The following is a 21,641-nucleotide window of genomic DNA, read 5'->3' on the forward strand; positions in this document are numbered from 1 at the left end:
AAGGTTTGAGTTTAATGAGCTGGTGCTGGAAATCTCTGCTGCTATGACTAATCGGAAGACATCAAGTGTAAACTGCCCCTCTGAGTTACTGATGAAACAAGGAAGCTGTGTCATGCACTCAGGAAAGGTGTGGAAGGTAGGTAATGGGAATGTAAATTGTAGTGTGATATTTTGGGGACATTAGCATTAGAATGTAATGAATTTGGTATCCTGGAATAGCTGACTGATCCTATGATAATACACCAGGCATCAACCCAGTGTTTCAAAGAGTAGGTATGTTAACTATTGATACAGGGTGTTTCCCATACACCCTAATGATAATGGCTAGAAATAGAGTATTCTTATGTCTGTAAGTGGGCGTGTCCTCTCGCGTGAGCATGCGTTTCCGTGAGCTCACGGTTCTGCCCAGTCGTTGCTGAAGATCTAATGCAGCGTTCATATGCTAGTCGGAACTAGGAAACACTAAAATGTTCCAACATGCTGAATTGTTGAACGCGGCACATGTATAACTACAACCAGTTAGCATGTCTGAAATGTCCAAGTTTCCTAGTTCCGACTATCACTTGAATGCCGTATTATGCCTGGATAGGTATTTTACGTATCAGCTAACCACATGTTATAGCAATCTGTCAATCGATGACACAGTCGATGACGTAGCACGCAACCATTGCTTGATGCATGCGACATCATCCTCCGCGAGGCGGGGGTAATACATACACCGGAGCGGCCCCGACACGATAAAAAAAAAATAGGGTGTGATATGTTTCGCTTCCTCAACTGTCGCTTGTGAGCAGGGTTGCCAATTCGGATATTTTGAAAACGATATCGCGGGTGAAAATGTATGGGTTGCGGGTTTTAAGGCTACTTCTAAATTACACCGCTGCCGCCATGGCATTTTTCTTAAATATAATTCACTGTGACCTGCTGTTGCTGATTTATCAGGCAGTGAGGCAGCCTGTTGCTGAGTGAGTGAGATTACACAGACCCACAATGAATTCGAAAACCAATCCAATTTGATAAACTCCCATATCTATTGGGTGAATGATAAACTCCCATATCTGTGCCACTAGAGATCCTGTTTCGAATCCAGGCTCTGTCGTAGCCGGCCGCCACCGGGAGACCCATGGGGCGGCGCACAATTGGCCCAGCGTCGTTCAGGGTAGGGGAGGGAATGGCCGGCAGGGATGTAGCTCAGTTGGTAGAGCATGGTGTTTGCAACGCCAGGGTTGTGGGTTCGATTCCCACCGGGGGCCAGTATGACAAAAACATTTTTTTATGCACTCACTAACTGTAAGTCGCTCTGGATAAGAGCGTCTGCTAAATGACTAAAATGTAAATATCTATTGGGTGAAATACCACAGTGTGCCATCCCAGCAGCAATATTTGTGACCTGTTGCCACAACAAACGGGCAACCAGTGAAGAACAAACACCATTGTAAATACAACCCATGTTTATTTATTTTCCCTTTTGTACTTTAACTATTTGCACATCGTTATATAGCCATAATATGACATTTGAAATGTCTCTATTCCTTTGGAGCTTATGTGAGTGTAATGTTTACTGTTCAGTTGTTGTTTTTCACTTTTCTTTACCTATTTCACTTGCTTTGGCAATGTAAACATATGTTTCCCATGCCAATAAAGCCCTTTAAAGCCCTTTGAATTGAGTGGTGGGGAGGGCAAGAGTGGTGTGTGTTGACTAAGTGCTGCTGCAGGCAGCTGAATCACGTGAGTGAGAGGAGCCAGAAGCACGCGCGCACGCCATGACAACTTCTTACCAGTTGTACAGTCGTGGTCAAAAGTTTTGAGAATGACACAAGTATTGGTCTTCACAAAGTTCGCTGCTTCAGTGTTATGAGATATTTTTGTCAGATGTTACTATGGTATACTGAAGTATTATTACAAGCATTCCATAAGTGTCAAAGGCTTTCATTGACAATTACATTATGTTTATGCAAAGAGTCAATATTTGCAGTGTTGACCCTTCTTTTTCAAGACCTCTGCAATCCGCCCTGGCATGCTGTCAATTAACTTCTGGGCCACATCCTGACTGATGGCAGCCCATTCTTGCATAATCAATGCTTGGAGTTTATCAGAATTTGTGGGTTTTTGTTTGTCCACCCGCCTCTTGAGGATCGACCACAAGTTCTCAATGGGATTAAGGTCTGGGGAGTTTCCTGGCCATGGACCCAAAATGTCGATGTTTTGTTTCCCGAGCCACTTAGTTATCACTTTTGCCTTATGGCAAGGTGCTCCATCATGCTGGAAAAGGCATTGGTCGTCACCAAACTTTTCTTGGATGGTTGGGAGAAGTTGCTCTCGGAGTATGTGTTGGTACCATTCTTTATTCATGGCTGTGTTCTTAGGCAAAATTGTGAGTGAGCCCACTCCCTTGGCTGAGAAGCAACCCCACACATGAATGGTCTCAGGATGCTTTACTGTTGGTATTCCACAGGACTAATGGTAGAGCTCACCTCACAAGGTGTTTTCCAGATGCCCCAAACAATCGGAAAGGGGATTCATCAGAGAAAATGACTTTACCCCAGTCCTCAGCTGTCCGATCCCTGTACCTTTTGCAGAATATCAGTCTGTCCCTGATGTTTTTCCTGGAAAGAAGTGGCTTCTTTGCTGCCCTTCTTGACACCAGGCCATCCTCCAAAAGTCTTCGCCTCACTGTGTGTGCAGATGCACTCACACCTGCCTGCTGCCATTCCTGAGCAAGCTCTGCACTGGTGGTGCCCCGATCCCGCAGCTGAATCAACTTTAGGAGATGGTCCTGGCGCTTGCTGGACTTTCTTGGGCGCCCTGATGCCTTCTTCACAACAATTGAACCTCTCTCCTTGAAGTTCTTGATGATCCGATAAATGGTTGATTTAGGTACAATCTTACTAGCAGCAATATCCTTGCCTGTGAAGCCCTTTTTGTGCAAAGCAATGATGACAGCACGTGTTTCCTTGCAGGTAACCATGGTTAACAGAGGAAGAACAATGATTTCAAGCACCACCCTCCTTTTAAAGCTTCCAGTCTGTTATTCTACTCAATCAGCATGACAGAGTGATCTCCAACCTTGTCCTCATCAACACTCTCACCTATGTTAACGAGGGTATCACTGACATGATGGCTGCTGGTCCTTTTGTGGCAGGGCTGAAATGCAGTGGAAATGTTTTTTTGGGATTAAATTCATTTTCATGGCAAAGAGGGATTTTGCAATTCATCTGATCACTCTTCATGACATTCTGGAGTATATGCAAATTGCCATCATCAAAATTGAGGCAGCAGACTTTGTGAAAATTAGTATTTGTGTCATTCTCAAAACGTTTGACCACGATTGTAGGTAGGCTATTTAGTTTGTAATTATGGAGACACTTATTTCCAACCCTTTTTCCATAAAACATATAACGTGCTAGAACTGATGTGCGTCAAGAAATAAGGCGACAAAGCAAAGGAAAACGACTTTATGCGCATTAGATAAATTCGCTCGGAGGTGGTTTAAACTGCATTCTAATGTCGACTTTGCATATGGAAAACCATATCAAGCGAAACATACATTTTAAATTGAAGTTATGGAACTCTTTCGCGTGCTTCTGTTTTGGGGAGAAGTCCACAATGAAACTGACATTAAATGTGGAGAAGGATACATCTATTGGCCATTAAGTAGCCTATTAATTTCTATGCCTATGTAGGCTACTGTAGCCTACCATTTCATACAATAAATATGTTGAAATGACGATATCACTGGAGTCAATGCAAATACATTTGTGCCACTTGTGTAGCCTACCTGGTGCTGGCAAACTGTTTTAATAAATAGCCTCTAACTTCAGTTTATTGTTGTGTAGCCTTGTGTTCGTATGCAATTATTAATGGCCATGTTTAGTTCATGAAATGTTAAATTATCAATTGTGATCATGGTCACAGTTATATCGCAATTGCCGATCAGCTGTTGAAATGCATTAGATTGAAGGTAAATCAATCAGATTAGGCTACAGGTTGAAAGAAACACTGGCTCTTGTTGACAAGCATATGCCTATTCAGTTCATATCCATATTATTAATATATGATTCAGTGATTGAAATTACAGCCCCATCATCCTCAGTAGCCTATTCCAGCAGGCTATTGGGCAACAGAAGCACTTCTTACCTCGAAATCGCCTCGTTATTCATGTTGAATAAATGTCTGTCAATTTGAACTAAGCAAGCTGCTAAATCGTCCATTTTACATCTTGCCTAGGCTACTGTAGGCTATCCGGGGCTATAGGCTACCTGCATCTAGCTAACCAAACCATGGAAAAGTTGAATTACAATCATAACCCCAGATTTTAGTCAGTAGGCCTAGCCTATGCCCATTGAAATGACAAGTCAATCTCGCAAATAGGCCATTTATAACGGGTTGTTATAACGGTCTTAACATCTGGCACATAATGGCACAATTGCCAGAAAATAGCCTAACATTTGTTTTTTAAAATTCGTCCAAGTGTTTCTTGCACAGAGATTTCGAGATCATCTGTCCAACTTCATCCCTCAAACTCTAATTGGATTTATCTATAGTTATGCACATGCGCATAAGGGATTTCAAATCAAATCACATTTTATTGGTCACATGCGCCGAATACAAAAGGTGCAGACATTACAGTGAAATGCTTACTTACAGCCCTTAACCAACAGTGCATTTATTTTTTAATAAAAAAGTAAAATAAAACAACAACAAAAAAGTGTTGAGAAAAAAAGAGCAGAAGTAAAATAAAATAACAGTTGGGAGGCTATACAGTGGGGGTAAAAAGTATTTAGTCAGCCACCAATTGTGCATGTTCTCCCACTTAAAAAGATGAGAGAGGCCTGTAATTTTCATCATAAGGACACGTCAACTATGGCAGACAAAATGAGAAAAAAAATTCCAGAAAATCCCATTGTAGGATTTTTAATGAATTTATTTGCAAATTATGGTGGAAAATAAGTATTTGGTCAATAACAAAAGTTTCTCAATACTTTGTTATATACCCTTTGTTGGCAATGACACAGGTCAAACGTTTTCTGTAAGTCTTCACAAGGTTTTCACACACTGTTGCTGGTATTTTGGCCCATTCCTCCATGCAGATCTCCTCTAGAGCAGTGATGTTTTGGGGCTGTCGCTGGGCAACACAGACTTTCAACTCCCTCCAAAGATTTTCTATGGGGTTGAGATCTGGAGACTGGCTAGGCCACTCCAGGACCTTGAAATGCTTCTTACGAAGCCACTCCTTCATTGCCCGGGTGGTGTGTTTGGGATCATTGTCATGCTGAAAGACCCAGCCACGTTTCATCTTCAATGCCCTTGCTGATGGAAGGAGGTTTTCACTCAAAATCTCACGATACATGGCCCAATTCATTCTTTCCTTTACACGGATCAGTCGTCCTGGTGCCTTTGCAGAAAAACAGCCCCAAAGCATGATGTTTCCACCCCCATGCTTCACAGTAGTTATGGTGTTCTTTGGATGCAACTCAACATTCTTTGTCCTCCAAACACGACGAGTTGAGTTTTTACCCAAAAGTTCTATTTTGGTTTCATCTGACCATATTACATTCTCCCAATCCTCTTCTGGATCATCCAAATGCACTCTAGCAAACTTCAGACGGGCCTGGACATGTACTGGCTTAAGCAGGGGGACACGTCTGGCACTGCAGGATTTGAGTCCCTGGCGGCGTAGTGTGTTACTGATGGTAGGCTTTGTTACTTTGGTCCCAGCTCTCTGCAGGTCATTCACTGGGTCCCCCCGTGTGGTTCTGGGATTTTTGCTCACCGTTCTTGTGATCATTTTGACCCCACGGGGTGAGATCTTGCGTGGAGCCCCAGATCGAGGGAGATTATCAGTGGTCTTGTATGTCTTCCATTTCCTAATAATTGCTCCCACAGTTGATTTCTTCAAACCAAGCTGCTTACCTATTGCAGATTCAGTCTTCCCAGCCTGGTGCAGGTCTACCATTTTGTTTCTGGTGTCCTTTGACAGCTCTTTGGTCTTGGCCATAGTGGAGTTTAGAGTGTGACTGTTTGAGGTTGTGGACAGGTGTCTTTTATACTGATAACAAGTTCAAACAGGTGCCATTAATACAGGTAACGAGTGGAGGACAGAGGAGCCTCTTAAAGAAGAAGTTACAGGTCTGTGAGAGCCAGAAATCTTGCTTGTTTGTAGGTGACCAAATACTTATTTTCCACCATAATTTGCAAATAAATTCATAAAAAATCCTACAATGTGATTTTCTGGATTTTTTTCCCTCAATTTGTCTGTCATAGTTGACGTGTACCTATGATGAAAATTACAGGCCTCTCTCATCTTTTTAAGTGGGAGAACTTGCACAATTGGTGGCTGACTAAATACTTTTTTCCCCCATTGTATATACAGGGGGGTACAGGTGCAGAGTCAATGTGCGGGGGCACCGGCTAGTTGAGGTAGTTGAAGTAATATGTACATGTGGGTAGAGTTAAATCATAGCAGTCAAACGAGTTAACATCCATTGATGGAAAATTATCTGGCAAGTTTAATAGAGGCAAATGATCTTTTCTCTTGCGACATATTCCGATTCCTTTATTAGTCACGTTAGCTCACAATAATTATTATTTTGATGTAAAACCAAATTTTGATTTTTACGTCATTACAAATTACGTCAATATTCCTTGTTAATTCGCTCGACAACGTTATGGAAAAATAGTTTATTGGACAAATGTGGCAACTCCTCTCTTGCTGCTGAAAACATACATTTGGGCTGGTTTTCAGGCCTTGTGTGTTAGTTTTGATTAGTCACTAATTTGTTTGAACCCCACTGGTGAAGTCAGGAAACGCATTACAGATCATCTGGCTGTATGAAAAATGTATGCACTCACTAAACTGTAAGTCACTCTGGATAAGAGCGTCTGCTAATAATGACTAAAATGTAAATGTAAATATACGGCGGAGCTGATGGCCATACTGTTGGCCTTGCAGTGGGTGGAGGAAGCTAAACCAGACAGAATAGTTATTTGCTCTGACTCCTGCACAGTGTTAATGAGTCTCCAGTCTTTTAGCTCACGTAGCAGACAAGACCTGCTTTATGAGGTGCTACAAACCCATGGCAGGATTAAGATAAGATTTACTTGGGTTCCAGCCCATGTGGTGGTGGAGGGGAACGAAGCAGTAGATTAACAGGCTAAACAAGCACTTAGTAGTGGGGATGTTGATGTGTCAATGAGCAAGGCAGAGGCAAAAGGACTGATATATACAGTGATGGTGCAGAGATGGCAGGAGCAGTGGAATATACATATTAAGGGAAGGCATTTATTTCAAGTACAGAGGAAAGTCGGGGAGGGGAGGACGGCAGGAAGGGACAGAAGAGAGGAGGCTATATTTACAAGATTAAGGGTGGGACACAGCCAGTTGAATAAGACACTAAGCGTGATAGGAAAGCATCCATCAGGAAAATGTGATTATTGTCAGGAAATAGAGACTGTGGAGCATGTATTGCTACAGTGTGGGCAGTATCAGAGGGAAAGAGAGAGGATGAGATTAAGTATGAGGGAGAAGGGTATACAGGAAATTAGTTTAAAGAGTATATTGAGTAGAACGTCATTAGATATAGTATCACATATTTTGTTTTCTTTTTTAAGAGAAACTGGGTTGGCAGGTAGGATTTAGTTTATCCCTTTCTCTGGCCCACACTCCAGTACGGTAGATGGCGGTAATGCACCATAACGTTGGATGCCAACCGCCGATAAACCTCACTGAAGAAGAAGAAGAACCCTGCTGGTGAATGCTCTAGAAACGTCGAATGCGAGGTAGCTGCGTCACAACGTCAGGTCCATACAGAGATCCAGTCCGCGAGGCGTAGAAAGGGTGGCCTTGCAGTGTGTGTGGCTATTCAATACACATTTTTGTAGTTTGCACACACCCCATTGAAACGAAAAGCCTATCAGGACAGTATTCTAAATTAATTGTGTATCCCCAAGGAGAAGGCGATCACAACGGTCTTTGGCATATCTACTACAAGACATGTAAGTTTGGGAGGAATGGCGAGCGCGTGCGTACAATTTAGCCAGCAAAAGCACGCTAGCGCAAGTAGCTAGCTAACGTCGTTTGTTTCGTTATGCCGCTAACTACCTAGCATACCAACATGCTTTTACGAAAGGCGGGAGGAACACCTAGCGATGATAGGCCTTATTTCGTAGCTAGCTATCTGTTAACTACCAAGCTAACTTACAATGCAAGTTAATGATAATGCTAATGTCCGTACGTTGATTTGCTAACTAGCTAGCGGCAAGGAAGTCGCTAGCTAGTTACTAACGTTAGTCAACTTAACATTAACGTTACTAGTTTTCTGTCTACTCAGTCACCCATGTGCTAAATTCCCGTTAGCCATTAGTAGAAGCTAGCTAACTATCTAGCTACAGTAATGGAAGTTGTCTAGTTAGTATGGTCAAGTGCATGACTCCGCATGGCATGTGGTGTGCATTCCTGTCCTGTGTATGTTTCAATGAGCTAACGCTAGCTAACTAGCAAGGTAGGAAAATATATTCTACAACGGATTAACGTTATTAACTAGCTAGATTAGTTCACCATGGGTTGGCCTTACCTAGTTTGTTAGCTTACGCTAGCCACATGAGAACGGAAATTCCTGCTTCACACAAGATGTAACGTTCAAAGAGCTCTGTTTAGCATAAGTAGCTAGCCAGCCTAAGAGTATTTATTTAAAAAACGACGGACAGTTTAGCTGTAACCGAATGTTTATATTCATACCATGCACATGGCTAGATAATGTCCAGTTGCTCTGAACAAAATGAAAGGCTGTTTATCCTACTGCTGACTAGTTATAAGGAAGCCAAGCGAGCTGGCTAGTTGGCTAATGATACAGCATGCTCATTGTTGACTGAAGTCCTTAATAGTTGTTAAATGCATATGTAAGGTCAGCTGTATGGTAATCTAAATTACATTTGCACTGGGGCATTTCTAAACTAACTGTTACAGTATCACATGAGAGCAGAAAGTAGTTGAAAATGAATTAAACTATCAAAAATGTGTTTGAAATGATCACAGTTGAGTTTGCACAGGTAACTTCGCATATGTGAGAGGCATGACAATGTCCGTTTTGAGGACATAGGGACGTTTTTAATCAGCTTTGACATTCCGTCAGTATTTTCCATCCTTTTTGATATGATAAACGTGAATCTGTTGACAGTCGGATTGCTTCTTAATAAATACTCAGCCGTTTTCCATTTTGGAACCATCTTGCCTTTACTGTATCGCAGCAAATTGATGCCTTATTGGCAACCTGATATACCTGCCTTTGATGGTGAGCCTTTGTCGCAACTGTGTCCCACCTGCTCCATGCAGGTGCTCCACAGCCGTTTGTCCCGCCTCCCACTCTGTTACTAGCACTGGGGTAGAAGTTACCCTTGGGTACAGCTGTAGGATCAGTGTACCCTCCCTAAATCTTAACTGTAATGATAAGGGGGATTTGCTTGCAGTTTGCTATCCAAGACAACATTGCTGTAAAATACCAGCAGGAGATCCTTCCTCTTCAGTGATGACTGATACAGTAACTTTTGTTCTTCTGAGTCTACTAAAGCCAACCTTTCTGTCCTGAGATTTTTTTTTGCTTTTCTCAACTCAATAAATATTATGTAGAACGTTGTCATTCATTGAGTTTCTTCATCTGTGTTCCCAGGCATCCAGCGACTGCTAAGTGGTATGACAGGCGGGACTCCGTCTACATCGAGTTCTGCGTAGCGGACAGCAAGGATGTCAAGATCAATTTCGAGAAAGCAAAGTTTGCTTTCAGGTGAGTTGTGACATCAAGTCAGTGGTTTAAAGAAAAGGTTGGACCAGAACTGCTCTAGGCATTTGAAAATCCCTCTAATTCAGTTTAAAGATGTGCTCTGGGACTTTAACGACTACTAAGTACTTTTTAACCCTCCCACTTTGGGCTGGATGTGTCACTGTGTAGTTCATACATGCATAATCTATGAGCAGAATTACTGTTTTACCTCAATTAGCCACAAAATCCCTAGTTTGAAAGAAACTGTTTTTCTGGAAGTTGTGCGGCGCCATTTTCCCTACGTTTACCTCATGTGGGCCAGCCCCCTAGCAATCTGAGTACAACCAATGAGCTTCAGCCCCACGCCGTATGAGTGACAGCTAGCAAGATGCACAGGCAGCAGAGACGGAGAGCAATGATGTGGTGCACATATCTGCACATATGTGATGTAGTATGCCATTTTCAGGGACCACTTTGGCTTGTGAGCGCTACTTTCAGAACTACTGGCTAAGAAGTATACAAAAGTACCAGAGAATCCCTTTAAGTCACATTTATGCTGAAATTCCTTTCACCCCTCCCGTTACCAGTTGTCTTGGAGGAACTGACCAAGTCAAACACGAGAATGAAGTAGACCTTTTCGAAGCCATTGATGAAAATGTGAGTCACTCAATCACTTCATTACATTGTCATCCTGTCCTCAGGACGAGGTACAGATTGCATCCTATGATCTATAACTAATGGAACTTAATTTTGCGGAGTGAAAGTGTTCATGTATCTCTCTTGGACACACATAGGAATCCATACACAAACGCACAGATCGGTCAGTGTTGTGCTGTTTACGAAAAGCAGAACCTGGGAAGCCGTGGCCGAGGCTAACAAAAGAGAAGGCTAAGGTCAGTTATGCTGTCTAATGTATTTGCCAAAATTGCTTTTCTTTTGAAAACAAGGAAATGTCTAAGTGACCCCAAACTTTTGAACGGTAGTGTGATATATATATATATATATATATATATCACACTACCGTTCAAAAGTTTGGGGTCACTTAGACATTTCCTTGTTTTCAAAAGAAAAGCAATTTTTTTGTCCATTAAAACAACATCAAATTAATCAGAAATACAGTGTAGACATTGTTAATGTTGTAAATGGCTATTGTAGCTGAAAACGACGGATAAAAAAAAAATCTACATAGGCGTACAGAGGCCCGTTATCAGCCGCCATCAGTCCTGTGTTCCAATGGCACGTTGTGTTTGCTAATCCAAGTTTATCATTTTAAAAGGCTAATTGATCATTAGAAAACCCTTTTGCAATTATGTTAGCACAGCTGAAAAATGTTGTGCTGATTAAAGAAGCAATAAAACTGGCCTTCTTGAGACTAGTTGAGTATCTGGAGCATCAGCAATTGTGGGTTCGATTACAGGCTCAAAATGTCTCAACGTCAACAGTGAAGAGGCGACTCCGGGATGCTGACCTTCTAGGCAGAGTTGCAAAGAAAAAGCCATATCTCAGACTGGCCAATAAAAAGAAAAGATTAAGCTGGGCAGTCTGAGTTATGGCTTTTTCTTTGCAACTTTGCAACTTATTTTTTTCGAAAACAAGGACATTTCTAAGTGACCCCAAACTTTTGAACAGTAGTGTGTGTATATATATATATACACAGAGTGCCTTTGGAAAGTATTCAGACCCCTTGACTTTTTCCCCATTTTGTTACTTTACAGCCATGTTCTAAAATTGATTAAATAAATAAAAATCCACAGCGATCTGTACACAATACCCCATAATGAATACTTATGTAAATAAGGTATATCCGGTTTAGTTTTTTATGACTAAACCTGTTTTCGCTTTGTCATTATGGGGTATTGTGTGTAGATCGATGAGGAAAAACATATTTAATCCATTTTAGAATAAGGCTATAATAAAATGTGGGAAAAGTAAAGGGGTCTGAATACTTTCCGAATGCACTGTGTGTGTATTTTGTTAAAATAAAAATTTAGTATTCTGTGCTTAAGTATTGGTCGATAATTGATTTCGGAACACACTGAATTCTAAATGCACGTAAGGAGCCAGGAAGATGACTTCCTCCAAACAAGCGTCTGCAAGCCTTTTTGTCATACATGATATTCCTCAACAGCTAACTTGGCTCAGCGTTGACTTTAACAACTGGAAAGACTGGGAGGACGATTCGGACGAGGAGCTAGGCAACTTCGATCGTTTCTCAGAGGTAGGAGACGGGGATATGGCGTTCAACACACAAGAAGCAATGGCTAAAGTAAGGGTCCTAGGGCAAATGGTGAACTTGCTCTTGATTGCTGTATGAAAGGTTGGTCAAAGACTGTACAAATGAGTACATAACAGCATTATTATATTTGGCTCAGGCTGTTCTGTGTGATTCTGATTGCAGATGATGAACAACATGGGAGGGGAAGATGACCTACCTGATCTAGATGGTGCTGATGATGTAAGAGCTTCTCTGTGGAGTTCATCCTCTTTTTCTCAGTTTCACTTTACTTGAATTTGTACAAAAACGCAATGTCCCACACTAGTCATGTGCCTCTTGTGAATGGGCTTGCTAATGACTAATCAGTCTCTTTAGAAGAATGTGTGGGACACAATATGTACAATTCAAACCATAGTCTGCGATCCAGTCTAACATTTTCCCCTGGTGGCGCTGTTGCCACTAGGTTTTTCCAGTTGGTGGCATCAGCCCATTATTTGGTTGCGGCAATTTTTCCTGCGGTGGGATGCAATAGAGAGAATTTAGTAATCATCTTATAAAGTAATTCAGTGCTTTATTAACCCTTCTACAATTTCATAGGCCCTGTGGAAAACAAATTAACGTTTAAAAAAGCATCATAAACCCTGTTTAAGATAGAGATATCGTTTTTTTTGTTGTTGCATGAGCTGAGTCTCAATATGCCGATATCGCCCTTCCGCATCTGCCATGATGACATCCCAAAAATTGTCCTCACAAAGCGTCTAAAGCCACCGAACGGCTTGGCCTACAAACTATTATGACCCCTCTGTGGAAAGATGAGATCTCACGGAGGCCCCCACAAGTGTCACGGGACTTGTCTGAAGTCAGTACAGCCTCTCCTGCCAATTTCTGTATGTATCGTCCGAACAGTTTGGCCTACACACTACGAACACGTACGCTACCGGTCAAAAGTTTTAGAACACCTACTCATTCAAGGGTTTTTCTTTATTTTTACTATTTTCTACATTGTAGAATAATAGTGAAGACATCAATACAATGAAATAACACACATGGAATCATGTAGTATCCAAAAAAGTGTTAAACAAATCAAAATATATTTTTTATATTTGAGATTCTTCAAATAGCCACCCTTTGCCTTGATGACAGCTTTGCACACTCTTGGCATTCTCTCAACCAGCTTCACCTGGAATGCTTTTCCAACAGTCTTGAAGGATTTCCCACATATGCTGAGCACTTGTTGGCTGCTTTTCCTTCACTCTGTGGTCCGACTCATCCCAAACCATCTCAATTGGGTTGAGGTCGGGGGATTGTGGAGGCCAGGTCATCTGATGCAGCACTCCATCACTCTCCTTCTTGGTAAAATAGCCCTTACACAGCCTGGAGGTGTGTTGGGTCATTGTCCTGTTGAAAAACAAATGATAGTCCCACTAAGCCCAAACCAGATGGGATGGCGTATCGCTGCAGAATGCTGTGGTAGCCATGCTGGTTGTGTGCCTTAAATTCTAAATATATCAGTGTCACCAGCAAAGCACCCCCACAGCATAACACCACCTCCATGCTTTACGGTGGGAAATACACATGCGGAGATCATCCGTTCACCCACACAACATCTCACAAAGACGCAGTGGTTGGAACCAAGAATCTCCCATTTGGACTCCTGACCAAAGGACACATTTCCACTTGTCAATCAATCAAATGTTATTTATAAAGCCCTTTTTACATCAGCAGATGTCACAAAGTGCTATACAGAAACCCAGCCTAAAACCCCAAACAGCAATCAATGCAGATATAGAAGCTCGGTGGCTAGGAAAAACTCCCTAGAAAGGCAGAAACCTAGAGAGGAACAAGGGCTCTGAGGTGTGGCCAGTCCCCATCTGGCTGTGCCGGGTGGAGATTATAACAGTACATGGCCAAGATGTTCATACGTTCATAGATGACCAGCAGGGTCAAATAATAATCACAGTGGTTGTATGAAGAAGAAAAAAATATTGTTTTTTTGTAGAGGTTGCAACAGGTCAGTACATCAGGAGTAAATGTCACTTGGCTTTTCATAGCCAGGCATTTAGAGGTTGAAATAGCAAGTGCGGTAGAGAGTTGAAAAAAGCAGGTCTGGGACAAGGTAGCACGTCCGGTGAACAGGTCAGGGTTCCATAGCCGCAGACAGAAGAGTGGAAACTGGAGCAGCAGCACGACCTGGTGGACTGGGGACTGCAAGGAGTCATCAGGCCAGGGAGTCCTGAGGCATGGTCCTAGGGCTCAGGTCCTCCGGGATGGGGGTGAGAGAGAGAATTAGAGGGAGTATACTTAAATTCACACAGGACACCGGATAAGACCGGAGAATAACACCAGATATAACAGACTGACACTAGCCCCCCGGCACATAGACTATTGCAGCATAGATACTGGAGGCTGAGACATTGCTTGTGTTTCTTGGCCCATTTTAGTCATTTAGCAGACGCTCTTAACCAGAGAGACTTAGTGAGTGCATACATTTTTCATACTGGCCCCCCGTGGGAAACGAACCCACAACCCTGGCAATGCAAGCGCCATGCTCTACCAACTGAGCTACAGGGGACTATTCCACAAATTAACTTTTAAGAAGGCACACCTGTTAATTGAAATGCATTCCAGGTGACTACCTCATGAAGCTGGTTGAGAGAATCCCAAGAGTGTGCAAAGCTGTCATCAAGGCAAAGGGTGGCTATTTGAATAATATAAAATATATTTTGATTTGTTTAACATTTTTTGGTTACTACATGATTCCATATGTGTTATTTCATAGTTTTGATGTCTTCACTATTATTCTACAATGTAGAAAATAGTAAAAAAATTAAGAAAAACCCTTGAATGAGTAGGTGTTCTAAAACTTTTGACCAGTAGTGTAAGTGTCGGTTGTTTTGCTCTAGGACACCATAAGACTCGTTTGAAGCCCCTGGTACCAGTAAAAAAAAATAATTGGAGTATATATGGAGATAGTTTAGTGCCTAAAATAAGGGGTTAAATACATGCCAACATAAAAAAAAATATATATATATATATATATATATATATATAGTTTCCTGATCTTACTCATATCTCTCAGATATAGGACAGACACTTCAGAACAAACTTCCCTTTGATATTTCTGGGGGACTATGTTCCATGTAGTGAATCTATTATTCAAGGTGTTTCTATGGGCTAATAACAGTAATGCCAAATTCAATGTTTCATCAAATTATTTATTTTTAGTCTTGGGTGGTATACCATGTATACTGGGGTATTTGGAAATAACCACTGGATGGGTTTTCAATGCCGTTAACTATTTCTTTGAAGTTTTTCAATACATTTTAATATTTGTAGCTACTTAAGTAAATACCTGCAATACCTTAGGCGATGAAGCAGATCGTGTTATTCATTTCACCTGTCACATTATTTTACATTATGAAGCTTACCATAGCTCCCCAGAACAGTTGTCAGTCACGTGTTTGTTTGTAAATAGCACAACATGAGAAAGCGGGAGCAGGTGAGTCCAGCTGTGTATTGACAGGGGTCACGTGTTTCTTTGCTTCAACAGAGTGATCTGGGACGTGCAACTATAGTTTTCCTTCACAGAAAATACATTAGTGCAACACATTCTGCAGAAAATAGCTTCATTGTCATCAGAATGAATTTAGCCAGCTGCATTTCCTAATATTTGCTTAAAGTTAATCTTGCATTTTACTGGAGAAAAGTAGGCTGGCTACACTGAGAAAAGTACTGGAGAAAAGTAGCTACGCATCAGCCAGATCGCTTTCTGCTGATAGAAGGCCTGTTTTGGAATTCTCATCTGCGTGGAGAAGTGCAACTGAAGCACGAAATTAGTCTGATGCCGAGTAGAATGACAATAATAAGCATTTTATATCTGTTTACAAAACACAGCAAGATATGTCTTATGCCCTATATTTTTTTCCTGAATTATGCATTAACGCGACCTTTAAGTTGAACTTGCTAGTTGGCTGAATTAATAGGGTGACAGGGCATCATTGTGTTTAGCGTTGTACCATGTTTGAGAAGTCAAAGCCCTTTGGATGAGTTAGTTCTACAGCTGCCACTATCTTGATTTCCTTGCGTTTTTTTCTCCTCTCAGTTCTCTCGCCCGTCTTCTCCCCTTCCCTTTTCTCCGTTCTCGGAGCAGAGCAGGCAGCCCCGTTGCCCTAGCGACTCCACACAGACACAAGGTGTAGCCTACACATGCTGCTCCAGAGCCAGTACTGTTCTTCCTTCAGACAAGCATGCGTCAACTTTGGTCATTTGTACAATGTCTCTTGTTCACATTCGCTTGTAAATTTCCGAACTCACCAAAAATGATATTCCGTAGCTTCCAGTGCATTCGGAAATTATTCAGACCCCTTGACTTTTCTACATTTTGTTAAATTACAGCCTTATTCTAAAATGGATTCAATTCCCCATAATGACAAAGTAAAAATGTGTTTTTAGAATTTTTAGCAAATGTTATTTATAAAATAAAAATTAAACGGATCACATTTACCTAAGTATTTTAGACCCTTTACTCAGTACTTTGTTGAAGCACCTTTTGGCAGCGATTACAGCCTCGTCTTCTCGGGTATGACGCGACAAGCTTGGCACACATGTATTTGGGGAGTTTCTCCCATTCTTCTCTGCAGATCCTCTCAAGCTCTCAGGTTGGATGGGGAGCGTCGCTTCACAGCTATTTTCAGGTTTCTCCAGAGATTTTCAATTGGGTTCAAGTCCAGGCTCTGGCTGGGCCATTCGATGACATTCTCTCTACTTTGCTCCGTTCATCTTTCCCTCGATCCTGACTAGTCTCCCAGTCCCTGCCGCACCGTAGGGATGGTGCCAGGTTTCCTCCAGACGTGACGCTTGGCATTCAGGCCAACGTGTTCAGTCTTGGTTTCATCAGACCAGAGAATCTTGTTTCTCATGGTCTGAGAGTCCTTTAGGTGCCTTCTGGCAAACTCCAAGCGGGCAGTCATATGCCTTTTACTGAGGAGTGGCATCCATCTGGCCACTCTACCATAAAGGCCTGAATGGTGGAGTGCTGCAGAGATGGTTGTCCTTCTGGAAGGTTCTCACATCTCTACAGAGGAACTCTGGAGCTCTGTCAGAGTGACCATCAGGTTCTTGGTCAGCTCCCTGACCAAGGCCCTTATCCCCTTATCCCCTGATTGCTCAGTTTGGCCGGGCGTCCAGCTCTAGGAAGAGTCTTGGTGGTTCCAAACTTCTTCCATTTAAGCATGGAGGCGGCCACCATGTTCTTGGGGACCTTCAATGCTGCAGAAATGTTTTGGTACCCTTCCCCAGATCTGTCTCGGAGCTCTACGGACAATTCCTTTGACCTCATGGCTTGGTTTTTGCTCTGACTTGCACTGTCAACTGTGGGACCTTATTTAGACAGGTGTGTGCCTTTCCAAATCATGTCCAATCAGTTCAATTTACAACAGGTGGACTCGAATCAAGTTGTAGAAACAGCTCAAGGATGATCAATGGAAATAGGATCCACCAGAGCTCAATTTTGAGTCTCATAGCAAAGGGTCTGAATACTTATGTAAATGAGGTATTGCTGTTTTTTATTTGGATGAAATATGAAAACATTTTAACTGTTTTCGCTTTGTCATTATGGGGTATTGTGTGTAGAATGGGGTATTGACGAGAGAAATACATAATTTAATCCAGTTTAGAATAAGGCTTAGACTAGATGGTTAGGAAGTGTAATAAGACTACTGAGATGGTTTCATCTAACATGTTATGATTCCAAATATTTTGATCCAGCCATTGAATTTTGGGTTGACAATTAGGCTATTGTAGTTATATTTAACTGTTCAAATAGGGCTCAAGAATTTTCAGATTTGTTTTGTTCAATAGAGATTGATTTGCCTACATCTTTATGTGCACTAATATCTATGCTTATTTATTAAGGGCTAATTCACCACCTGAATAAGTGGAAACTCAAACATTAGCTAGGTCGCTAACTCTAAATATAATACCCACCTACTTCCCAGTGAGACTTATGCAATCACAATGGCGGATGCGCATTTTGCATGCTCCATATCTCAAACGCCATAGGCCTATAAAATATATTTGTTGTAAAATGGCTGCTATTGAGCTCAATATTGAAAGCTGAGAAATGCCTCTTCAATGGTGACACCCGTATAACACAGGATTCCCCCACAATTGGATTCTGAAATGTTATACAATCAGAAGAAAAAATCTTCCTGGGAGAGGCAGTGAGTGGCCCACTCGTCACAGCAGCAGGCCCCAGCTAAACGGGCACTGTGCCATGGCAGACACTTTCATTACAGTAATCATGCGGATAATGCTCTTTACTGTTTTGAGCAAATCATGGTTTTAGTCTCTTAGAAAATATTACGTTTTGCGTGAGGTGACCATGTAGAATGTGCAGCTCGCACCCGTGCGACCAATTTACAAATTGAACTAACACAGCCAAGTCAAAGGGCTGCGAAATGTGACAATTGTCAGTCTGGAGCCCTTTCATATGTAATTTTATCTCATGCTTGTTTCTATTCCTGTTTAGGATGAGTCTGCAGATAGTGACGATGAAAGTAAGTGAAATGTTTTCTGATCAGATACTGAGCTTTCTAATCATTTTTATACCCTGACATCCCTTAACCCAGAAATGTTTTGGTGCAAAAGTGCTATGCAAAGTATATTGTTGTTTTTATCATATGGCCATTTATTTACTTTCCATTATTGACTTTTTTCAGAAATGCCTGATTTGGAATGAAAAACCTCAATCCTGGAAAGAGGGATGGAAGAAAGGAAGGAGGAATCATAAACTATCTTGAAATTGAAGGCAGTGAAAAAAAACTTCTACAGAAATGAGTCGGTAGCCATGTTTAAATCCATAGCCTCTGCTCCAGAGCTAATTTCTAATCAATCCACTTAAGGTTGATATGCATAGTGTTGTATAGAGTAGCAGTCTCCACTTCTATTTGCAGTGCTGCACTCTTGGCGTATCCTGTTTTACTATTAATTATTAGAGTAAGCATTCATGATTTGTTTCGAAAGTACTGTATAGTCATCCTCAACCTAGAAAGCAATATATGTGGTGAAGAGATTGTCAAGTGTAATGAAATGAAAAGTAATTAAACATCTGTTTTATCCCCCCCCCCTCCAAGGTTCTGTGTGTTAAGTTAGTTGATCAGTGTAGTTTCTTAAAATAATGGGGGGGAGAACTTGATTTTGAAGACCATAGCTACATCCCTCAACAGTTTACATTTTCTGTTTGGTACCCTCTTGTGAGCCTCCCCTGTGGTATACAGATAGTGATCAGAGAAACAGTTCCATGTTTCTCTGTCTTCCTCACCTGTTAAATCGCAAACAGTTTATCAATGTTATGTTCAAAAGCTTTTGAATGTTCTCGAATTCTTACAGGCATCTGTCTTGACGTGTTGCTCCCCACGATCAATTTCTTTATTTTACTAATCCTGTATTACTATTTGCGATCTAACAGCAGTTGAGTTATTCATCACACATTTACACATGAGGCGACACAGGAGTAGAACTTACCCATTCCTATCTGTTTAGGCCTCTGAAAACATCTGGATTTGTCTTTTACTCTCAAGAATATTCCATCTGTTTAGAGTTATGGCAGTTAATACTCCTGGGCCTCCTGTGGTGAGGGGGTTGTTGATATGAGATGGTAAACATGTATGATGACCTAATTATATTTGCACTGTCAAGAAAATGGAAGTCAGCTGAGACAAATATAAACTTAGTTATTGGTGTGTGTAAGTCAACCTGTCAGGTTATCACAGGCTGAAGAATTTAAATTGATGTTGAATTGCAGTGAATTTTTTTAAAAATTGTCTACATATTTCTAATAAACTGTCTAAGACTCATATTTCACATGGTGTGTGTTTGAAGACGGTCTATGCAGGTGGCATGTCAAAGCCGTTTTATAGAACACGGCTTTCATTAGGGTGCGACTTTTCTGAAAGTTTAGATGTAAATAGGAGGATATTGCTACTGAACTACATTAATCACAGTTTTCCAAAACAATTGACAAAGAATAGGCTACAGTATAGAGCCGTGTTTCTCAACCTCCAGACATGTTTGGACAGCTAATATAGGTAAATAAATATCCTATAAATAATTCTGCTTCATGTTCACTATTATCTATGATCATCTATCCTCCCTTCCCTATAACTTTCTGAGCTCTTTTAAATAGGCTACATAATCTGGTCTAATCAACGTATGAGGATATATTGTATCGTTGGTTATCATCCGTTTTTTCAGGGTGAAAACGTGAAATGATGGCATGTCCGAGCGGCGGATGACCACCGGCTATCATAGGGGATGGGGGAGGCTGAAAGATGGCCACCGAGAACCATTTCTATTTTTACAACAAGCATCAAATGGCAAAGTTCGTATAGAGTCAATATCGGTCAAATTCATTACACTAAAATGAGAATAGGGCCATATAATAAATAGCATACTGCGTTCAGTTCCAGTATGAAGGGGGAAAGTGGTTTCTGTCACACACAAAAAAAATACATGAATGTAGTACCTCCAATTATTTCAATTTATGTAGGTATTTTTGTAATGTATTATTAAAGCTGCAATATGTACCTTTAGGGACGACCAAATTCACATAGAAATGTGAGTTATAGATATGTAATTCTCCTTGAAAACAAGTCTAAGGGTGTGTTCGTAAATTCACTCTGACTAATCCGATTTCAGACACTCATCTGACACACAGAATAACTGATGCATTTACGAACACGCAACACCCATTGAAGATGACAGGTCTCAGTAAAAGTCGGCAAAAAAAAAACTTACTTTTATTGTTGCCAGTGGCACAGTTACAGTCACCAACGCTCTAGATAACATAAAAACAGCCTAACCAGCTCTGCTAGGGCTAGTAAAATGATCATAGTGAGGTGTTCTCTTATTTGTGTCTTGAAGTAGCTAGCCAACGTTAGCCAGTTAGCTTGGTTGCTTGACTGCTGTTGAGGTCAGAATGCTCGGATCAACCCTACAACCCTTCTCCTCAGCCAGTGTCCAGTGTGTGCTCTGAATTTATGATTGGACAGTCTAACAACTCACTGAATTTAACAACGGACAATCTGACAACGCTCTGAATTTACGAACGCCCAGAGCACACTCTGGCACTCCAGAGTGAATATACGAGCACATCCTAAGAAGCGGTAGACGTGTTCTATGTGCGCTATTTCCATGCTTCCCTTGCTTAAGTTTCGTTTTAGCGTCTTTTACTTTCGGTTTTGTACACCACCTGAAAATACAATATTTTTTGGTTATGGAAAATATATTTCACTGCGGTTTAGATGGTACACTGATTCTCTCCACTATACTTGCTAGATTTGTCACATAAACTTAAATTAGGCGAAATATTAATATTTTAGCAACCAGGAAATGGCGGATTGATTTCTGCATAGTGCATCTTTAAACGAAAACCTCCCATCTTTGTGCTATCTCAGCATCACTTCCTGTAGCATTCTGACCAGAACCCTTTGCGCTCTAATGATTCCGATAGAGACATCCCGTCGAGTCCTAAAGCCGCTATTTCTCTTCGGTATTGAATGAGAGTAATTAAATAGTTATGCCGTGAAAGCGTGGAAAACAATTAGGAACTGTGAAACGAGAGGAGGTTGAGCGTTGAAAAAGGTTTCAACAATAAACGGGATAACCTTTAA

General features: G+C 41.3%; 1 protein-coding gene and 1 non-coding gene across 3 annotated transcripts; both read left to right on the top strand.

Annotated features, from left to right (window-relative positions):
• Positions 1 to 7,775: 7,775 nt before the first annotated feature.
• On the top strand, positions 7,776 to 19,828 carry LOC121538530 (prostaglandin E synthase 3). 2 transcript variants are annotated; one of them, XM_041846652.2, is made up of 8 exons: positions 7,776 to 7,995; positions 9,666 to 9,779; positions 10,343 to 10,412; positions 10,550 to 10,648; positions 11,884 to 11,973; positions 12,154 to 12,210; positions 18,500 to 18,527; positions 18,690 to 19,828. In XM_041846652.2, coding segments are annotated over exons 1-8 (480 nt in total). In that variant the 5' UTR covers positions 7,776 to 7,993; the 3' UTR covers positions 18,710 to 19,828. The 2 variants fall into 2 exon arrangements, with proteins under 2 accessions (XP_041702586.1, XP_041702585.1); XM_041846651.2 differs by having other exon boundaries at positions 7,778 to 7,995; positions 11,884 to 12,021.
• Positions 9,516 to 9,589, top strand: LOC121538681. The gene has a single exon (XR_005995230.1). It is a non-coding gene; the product is annotated as a small nucleolar RNA SNORD59 (small nucleolar RNA).
• Positions 19,829 to 21,641: the final 1,813 nt, after the last annotated feature.

This window comes from Coregonus clupeaformis, chromosome 24, assembly GCF_020615455.1.
Source record: "Coregonus clupeaformis isolate EN_2021a chromosome 24, ASM2061545v1, whole genome shotgun sequence".
NCBI lineage: Eukaryota > Metazoa > Chordata > Actinopteri > Salmoniformes > Salmonidae > Coregonus > Coregonus clupeaformis.

What these genes read in the sequence shown, in the direction of transcription:
- LOC121538530 (XM_041846651.2), top strand. An exon ending in TCGAAGCCATTGATGAAAAT is followed by an intron (nt 10,413 to 10,549) that starts GTGAGTCACTCA and finishes GGACACACATAG; the next exon opens with GAATCCATACACAAACGCAC. An exon ending in CACAAGAAGCAATGGCTAAA is followed by an intron (nt 12,022 to 12,153) that starts GTAAGGGTCCTA and finishes TTCTGATTGCAG; the next exon opens with ATGATGAACAACATGGGAGG.